This window comes from Neopsephotus bourkii, unplaced genomic scaffold (assembly GCF_033783945.1).
Source record: "Neopsephotus bourkii isolate Nb327-2 ecotype Australia unplaced genomic scaffold, CSIRO-AGI_Nbou_v1 NB_416, whole genome shotgun sequence".
In the NCBI taxonomy this organism is placed as follows: Eukaryota; Metazoa; Chordata; class Aves; order Psittaciformes; family Psittacidae; genus Neopsephotus; species Neopsephotus bourkii.
The window spans coordinates 3,773-12,469 of record NW_026900920.1 but is presented as its reverse complement, the minus strand read 5'-3'; the positions used below and the strand labels follow the sequence as shown (position 1 = coordinate 12,469).

Here is an 8,697-nt window from a genome sequence, read left to right as displayed (position 1 = left end):
TATTTTTTTTTCATTAGAAATTCAACACAACCTATCTGAACATGAAACCAGTTTTGCTGAAATAGCTTTCTCAAAGGAAAAACATTCAACAGTTCTGTTAGCGTAGGAACTGACACATAACCACCGGAATGGTTATATGAGGTGCTTTATTGCAGCGCTGGGAAACCAGGGGCACGCGCCCAAATCTGGCTTCGGTCTCGTCACATCGCGTTCGCAATTTATACAGTATCCAACACGGATTACATCATTAATCACGCGTATGCCCTACATCAGTCCATTGCGACATCAGCCTCTTCTGCGCTTGCGCAGCCCCCCTCTGGTGGTCATCCTGATGAAGTAAGGAGTCTTCCTCAGCTTGTCCTTTTCACTTTCTGTTCTTTGGACGTGTTCCCACCATTATGTGGAGGTCAGCTGCCCTCCTATTTCCCCTTGACTGCCTTTTGGTATACCTAGGTTCTACTTGGATAGATTCTTACAATATACTTTCCTAATTTATCACTTATACCCTTCACCATATACAGGTGTGCTATTCTCTAGGTTCTACTTGAATAGAGTCTTACAATATACTTTCCTAATTTATCACTTATACCCTTCACCATATACAGGTGTGCTATTCTCTAGGTTCTACTTGAATAGAGTCTTACAATATACTTTCCTAATTTATCACTTATACCCTTCACCATACACAGGTGTGTTACTTTCCGCTACCAAACTACCATTGTATCATTCGTTATAGAATAACCCTGGTATGAAACTAAAGTTTCGACAGAACCATTCTACTGATTTATGGATTTCTCAAATAATCATTTCTACCAGTTATACATATATAACTACTCTATCTTTTCAAAATTTTTACTCTTTTCCAACATTTCCCCCCTTTGAAAATACTTCACTCAACTTAAGTCAAGTATTTTCATTTCCTTAGGTAGCTGTTTCCTGATATGTGGGAGGAGAGGAGGGCTTTGGATATTCTTTAATTACAGTTCCTATAATTCGATGAGTCCACGCAGTGTTCCGAGCCATTTCTCTTTGAATACAAAAATACATCAGATACAGCATTAAGAACACAATTATCATTACAATTACTGTTTGCAAAAGGGAACGTATCCATCCAGTGAAGTGAAGGCCCAAACTACCTAAGAGTGCTCCCAACCAATTTTGTTCAATGTAGTTTTTCTCTCTTTCTGCTTCTTGTTCTACTTTTGTTAATTGGGAAATGTCATACTCTATGTCTGTAGTTACATTAGGAATATGAACACAACAATGATCTATTCTGTCTTTTAGATATTCACAAACACCATGTTCCTTGAGCAACAACAGGTCTAATGCCATTCTGTTCTGCAGGGTCATCTTGGTTGTGGCTTGCAATTGCAGATTTAAATCCCTAAACCCCTTCTTCGTTACCCTGGCTAATCTTTTTGTTTGGCCAATTAGTCTGTCAATCATTTCTCTATTTCGATATGCTGCTACTTGTGCAATTAAAGATTCAAACACCCATCCTATCTTAACCCCTGCAGAGGGCTCCTGCCACGTATCATCGTCATTATTGTCATTATTATCATTGTCATTATCATCATTATCATCTGCTTTTCTTTCTGTTTGGAATTGCAAGGTTTCTAATTTGTTTTGAAATGGGGACTTTTTCCAGATTGGGCAAAGAGTTGGTAATCCCAGGGTTATTTCTTTAACTGGGCCTTCTATGGATAGGTGGGTAGTCCAGGTTCCATCACTTGCTGCCCAGACAAAATGTCCTATACTCTGCACTGTAGAATATTTGCAATCCTCATTGCCAATTGGAACCTGTATTCCTTTTTCCCCAATTTTTAGTCCTCGACATGCACATCCTGCCATTAAGGCAATCTTAACTGGAGGTATAGTGATTTCTTCGGGGTCTGTGTCACAATCTAAAATTTTAGTACAATTCCACCAGGGGACATTTCTGATAACCCTTCGACTAACCCCGTTTACTAACAGCAAATTATCAGTGTCAATATTTTCTGCTACGTCTCTCTTTCCTGTCCATCTAAAGCACCAAGATGTATTTCCTATATATTGAAACTTCTGCAAAATGCTCATTGACCAAACTGTACCCCAGTTTTGTTTTAATCCATTTGTTTTTCCGCATTCCCATACCTTCTCTTGTTTGTTTACCTTCTTTTCTTTTCGATAGACACATTCCCCCCATTCACCTCTTATAGAGGTAAACTGGGCATTTTGGTATTTTTCACATGTTGATTTTAATACCAAAACTGCAGGGTCTCCAAAAACACCCTCCTTTTGATATTCTGTCACTGTTATGTTTTTTGTTACTTCCTCTTCCTGACAAATGATTGTTTTGTTAATTTCTGAAAGTGGCAACGTTATTATTCCCCATTCAATTGGTTCTCCTGCTGCCTTTGGTATTGGTAGGCATGCCGTTATTTTACTTGTATTTTTCATTTGTGCAAAATCTTTAATTAAACCTATCATTAAATTTTCCTCAGGGTCTTGTTGATATGATTGGATCATTTGCGTTGGGCTTACTGATCTTTTGATCTTTGGGTTTGCTGGTTTCTTCTTTCCCATCTTATTGACAATTAATGTTCTTTCACCATGGTCCATACTTTTGTTCGTTTTCACGATACACTGGTATCTACCCTGATCTTTAAGGGTCAATTTAAACCATTTCAGTTTTGTTTCCCCTTCACTTGAATTTTGATCATGCAATTTGTTTTCGATTTCAACCTTTGATTCCCATTTATTCTGCAGTTGTCTTTTATCCTGACTGTCAAAAATCAGATCCGATTTTTGAGAGAATTTGTTTACCTTTTCCCAGATTATTCTCACTGATATTAACCCTATTGGAGTGATGCTAGCGAACCTGCAGGTCAGAGTGGCATTTTGCCCAACAAACTGCGTCAAAACATCTTTCTTTTGAGTGATTTCCAAAAAGGAAACAACCATCATTGGTACTGATATCCAGACAATTATTACAGTTTTACAGAAAAATCTAAACATCCTGCTTACACTTCAGTTTAAGTCTTGTGGGACTTAATATTTGTGTTTCCCAGACCTTCGGGACCCTCTTCACTCGTGTGTAATGTATCCAAGAGTCTATCCCTTCTACCTTTACTGCAGTGAATGTTGTTAACAGCACCAGACGGGGTCCATCCCACCGTTCTTTTAACGGTTCTTCGTTCCAGTTTCGGATATATACTTGATCTCCTGGTTGAATATCATGCACTGGATTCTCCAAGGACAATGGCCTGTTCCACACCAGGGTGCTTCTCAATCTGGTTAGGGTTTTACCTAAAGATAGTACATAATTGTAAACATCCTGATTTCCTTTAATGTGGGTATTGGGATTAGGTTCTGGCGCCTCGTATGGTTTTCCTTAGAGGATCTCATAAGGGCTCACTGACATTCCACTTCTAGGTTTTATCCTTATTCGCAGTAAGGCTATAGGTAGAGCCTGTGGCCATTGTATTTTGGCCTCTTGACATATCTTACTGATTTGTCTTTTTATTGTCTGATTCATCTTTTCCACCTGCCCACTGGATTGAGGTCTCCAGGGGGTATGCAAATTCCAGGTTATTCCTAATAATTTACTTATTTCCTGCACTATTGTTGCAATAAAGTGTGGGCCTCTATCTGATGACATTCCCAGAGGAACACCAAACCTTGGAATGATTTCTTTGAGCAACCATTTCACTGTTTCTTTCGCCTGATTGGTGCGACAGGGAAGGGCTTCCGGCCATCCAGAAAAGGTGTCGACCCCTACTAATAGATATTTATATCCTTGGGCCTTTGGTAATTCTACAAAATCAACTTGCCAATAATCTCCTGGTTCTGTCCCTATTCTGATTCTTCCCATCTCAATTTGTCTCCTCACTACTGGGTTATTTTTCAAACAAGCCTCACATTTTGATCCCACTGATTTTGCCATAGTTAACATCTGTGTGGAAACTATTCCTCGCCTTAGATAAGTTACCAATGCTTCTGCACCCCAATGACACTTCTGATGCTCAGTCTGTAGAATTTTTCGCATGATTGCAGGTGGCACTATCACTTGTCCAGTTGTTGTTATATACCACCCTTCAGAGTTCTTTTGAGCTCTTAAAAGTCCAGCCAATTTTTCATCTTCTTTTGAGTAGGTTGGTTTTTGTGAAAGATAGGTATGGAGTGGGCTTACCTTGAGAGGTATCAGTGCCATCATATTCCATACCTTCCGGGCCACCTGTCGAGCTGTTCGATCTGCCAATGTATTTCCTTCGGATATCTTCGATGTTCCTCCTTGGTGTGCCTTGCAGTGCATGACGGCCACCTGTTTGGGCTTTTGCACGGCAATTATTAATTCTAGTATTTCCTTTTGATACTTTATGTTAGTCCCTTGTGAGGACAACAGTCCTCGTTCTTTCCATAACGCTCCATGAATGTGCACTACACCAAATGCATATTTTGAGTCTGTCCATACATTTGCCTTTTTGTCAGTGCTCAATTCCAGTGCTCTCGTGAGAGCTATCAGTTCTGCCCGCTGGGCTGATGTTCCTGGAGGTAATGCTTTGGCTTCAATTACCTCCTGCTGTGTTGTTACAGCATATCCTGCATATCGTGTTCCATTTTCCACAAAGCTGCTTCCATCTGTGAAGAGTTCCCAGTCTGGTTGTTCAAGAGGTGCATCCTTCAGATCGGCTCTGGTTGCATATGTGTGCTCGATGACCTCTATACAGTTATGTTCAAGCGTCTCTCCTTCCAGTTCTGCTCCTAGGAAAGCTGCTGGGTTTAACAGGTTAGTAGTCTTTAAACTTACATCATCTTGCTCTGTTAGAATCGCTTGGTATTTCATCATTCTGCTAGGAGATAACCAGTACCCCCCTTTTTGTTCCAAGACGGTTGTCACCATATGTGGTACAAACACCTCCATGTGTCTTCCCAAAGTCAATTTTCTGGCCTCTTGTATCAAAACAATAGTGGCTGCTACTGCTCTCAAGCATGACGGCCATCCCGCACTTACCGGGTCCAGCTGTTTTGAGAAATATCCTACTGGTCTCTTCCAGCTTCCGAGTCTTTGAGTCAATACTCCCAGTGCTAGTTTCTGTCTCTCGTGGACAAATAATTGAAAGTCCTTTGTCAAATCCGGGAGGCCCAATGCTGGAGACTTCATCAATGTCTCTTTCAGTTTTTTAAAGGCCTCTTTCTGTGGTTCATTCCAAACAAAAACAGGTGATTTCTGGGCCTCATACAGAGGTTTTGCAATGAGGCCATAGTTCATTATCCATAATCTGCACCACCCTGTCATGCCCAAAAATGTTCTCAATTCATGTAGATTTCGTGGTTCTGGAATGGCACAAATAGCCTCTATGCGATTTATTCCTAGCTTTCGCTGTCCTTGTGAAATTTCGCACCCTAAATACAATACAGTGGTGCATGCAATTTGTGCCTTTTCCTTTGAAACCTTGTACCCATTCAAACCTAATTGGTTCAAAATTTCAATGGTTACCTTTATACACAGTGACTCTTGTTCTGTTGCAATAAAAATATCATCAACATATTGCAGTAGGAGATACTGTGATCTGGGTACCTGTATTTTTCCTTGGGTGGTCCACGCTTCCAATTCCTTGGCTAACTGGTTTCCGAAGAGTGTTGGACTGTTTTTAAATCCCTGTGGAAGCCTGGTCCATGTTAATTGCATCTTTCGTCCATTCTGTGGATTTTCCCATTCGAATGCAAACAGTTTCCTGCTACTTTCGTCAAGAGGGATGCAGAAGAAGGCATCTTTTAAATCGATCACAGTAAACCATTTATATTTTTCCTTCACAGATGTTAACAATGTATAAGGGTTAGCGACTACTGGGTGGATATCTTTTGTTATCTCGTTTATGGCTCTCAAATCCTGAACCAACCTATACTCACCATTAGGTTTCTTTACTGGGAAAATTGGAGTGTTATATTCTGATTCACATTCCTCTAAAATTTGATACTTTAAAAACTTCTCAATTGTTTTTATAATCCCAAATCTTGCTTCTAATTTCAGGGGATATTGTTTAACTCTCACTGGTCTAGCTCCATCCTTTAATTCCACTATTACTGGTTGGGCACTTTTCGATTTTCCCGGGACTCCTGTTTCCCAAACTGTCGGTATTACTGCTTGTTCTACCTCCTCCGGAATTCGAGCAGTGGGCTTATTTTTCAAAACCAAAATTTGTCCTGCCTTCGATTCCGGAACCTGCATGGTCAATTCACCGTTTTCAAAAATAATTTTTGCATCCAATTTAGCTAATAAGTCTCGTCCTAAAAGTGGAATAGGACATTCAGGCATGTACAGAAATTCATGTGTCAGCTCTTTTCCCCCAAAGCGCAAGTCTAGGGGTCGTAGGAATGGCCGTGTTTCCTCCCTCCCTGTGGCTCCGACTATTGTAGTTGTTTTCTTCCCTATCCTCCCATGTAAATCGTTTAAAACTGAATAGGTAGCCCCTGTATCCACTAAAAATTTCACTTCTTCTGTTCCCAGCTGTATTTTCACAAGGGGCTCCTTATTCTGTACTTCGGTTAGTCAACTTTGGTCATTATACTCTCCCATCACCATTGTCTGAGCTACTTCCGATCCCACAAAGGGGTTCCTGGGGGACATAGTTTGCTTTCCCCTTAGTGGACATTCATTTTTCCAGTGTCCCTCCTGTAAGCAGTTTGCACACTGATTATATCCTATTCCTCTTGCATTTGTCTCTACATTTGGATTATAGAATCCTCTTCCCCTTCCTCGTCCCCGCATATTTCCTCTCCCCCTTCCCCTCAGGTTAGAAAAGCCTCGTTCTCTCCCCTGGATCACTGCCAACAGATTTTGTTGCTGCCTCCGGGAGCTCTCTTTTTCCCTATTATTATACACTTTCCAAGCCACTTCCAACAGTCTATCCAAATCTCGCAAGTCTGCTCCCTCTAACTTCTGCAGTTTCTTTCTAATGTCTTCCTGAGATTGCCCTAAAAAGATTAAAGCCAATTGTGCTTTTGCCTGCTCACTTTCCACGTCCAGATCTGTGTATTTTTTCGCTGTCTCTTTAAGCCTTTCCAGAAAAACAGACGGCGACTCTGTCTTTTCTTGCCTCACACTATACAACTTTGACCAGTTTATTGTTTTAGGTATAGCCTTTTGCACTCCAATGACCACCCAATCTTGATACCTTCGCAAATTCCTCATTCCCCTTCCCGTGTTATAGTCCCACATCGGATCTTCCATGGGGAAGTTCTGATCTATGTTTCCCTCAACTAGTCCCTGCCGTATATCCTCCCGGACCCTCTCTCTTGCAGCCCGCAACACCATTTCTTTTTCTGTTGAATCCATAAGGGTATCTAACAGCACCTGGATATCATCCCAATCGGGATTTTGAGTTTTCATGATCATTTTCATTACACGAGCTACTTTATCAGGATTTTCCCTATATGTCCCTGCTGATTGCTTCCAAATCACCAAATCCCCGGGGGAGAAAGGCATTTTGACATACACTGGTCCTTCCGCTCCAACTCCCTGCCTCAAGGGTGCAAGCACCGCACTAGCCGGCTGAGACACCTGAGTCTGCATTCTCCTTTCCCGTCCTTCCCTCTGGCGGGTTCGGTGGGAAACCGGAGTAACAGAGCTTTGTGTCTCTTTACAGTCATAATCACTCCTATTCTCAAGATCATCATCACTGTCACCTCCTTCCCCCCTTTCTCCCTTTATCGCTAACGAGGTAAGTGGAGCTATTAACAACCCTAGATCTTCCTCATCCTTTTGATGTTGCCGACTGTTCCCTGAGGCAAGGCACTTCTCACATTCCTTTCCTTCAGCACATCCTTTACACTCTCCGGCATTACTTGTCTTAACAATCATTATTCCGCAGGATTTTTGCCACTTTTCTTTGTTTCTTAAGGTAAAGAAAAGATCCACATATGGTACCTCATCCCACTTTTCCTTTCTTTTACAGTACAGCATTAACTGCAGGATAGTATTATAATGCAGAGTTCCATTCTCAGGCCATTTTTCCTGATCCTCTAATTCATATTGTGGCCACCAGGTATTGCAATAATCAATCAGTTTACTTCTTCGCATAGTCTGTCCAAACCCCCCCTCCTTCCAATGACTTAAAATACAGCCTAACGGAGATGACTTAGGAATTGACGTCATTTTGTACATACAAAGAGAGATTCAAGGCAAGTTTCTCTTATTGCACACACACACACACACACACCACAATGCCAAAACTTTTTACAGACAGATGCTGATTTTATGATACAAATATTACAGATACCAATACCAATACCACTTTTGCCGAACCTGCAGAGCTTTCGCTACTGTCTAACGGACGGCGCCTAGGCTTTTACCCCGGGAGCTCCCTAGCCCCAACCAAGCGCAGCTTTCGCCGCGTCTAACAGGCAGGCTTTACCAAATCAGACTTCGCGAGGCCAGATGCAGCTTTCACCGCATCTCTCTGGTAGACTTTTTGAAGCCTCAGTTTCAGCAAACCAAGCAGGCTTCGCCTACAGCCAAGCTTATCAGAAGTCTGTACCCTTACTCTTTACCAAAACTCAGCACTGTAGCTACAACACCATGCTCTACAAATTCGGTATTATGACCGGATTAGAGGAAAAAGCACCTTCCTTACCGTATCAGAGGTCCGTCGTGAGCAGAGGAGGTCGGTCGCGGTCGATGGCTCCCCGAGAATATCTCGGTGCCGGCTGGAGCAG

General features: G+C 41.7%; 1 protein-coding gene across 1 annotated transcript; it reads right to left on the bottom strand.

Moving 5' to 3' along the window:
• Nucleotides 1-2,989: 2,989 nt before the first annotated feature.
• LOC133210300 (uncharacterized) lies at nucleotides 2,990-8,062 on the bottom strand. Its single transcript, XM_061349565.1, has 3 exons — nucleotides 6,563-8,062; nucleotides 3,589-6,517; nucleotides 2,990-3,288 (listed from the first exon to the last, which is right to left on the bottom strand). Exons 1-3 carry the CDS (start codon nucleotides 8,060-8,062, stop codon nucleotides 2,990-2,992), a joined length of 4,728 nt encoding a protein of 1,575 aa, XP_061205549.1.
• Nucleotides 8,063-8,697: the final 635 nt, after the last annotated feature.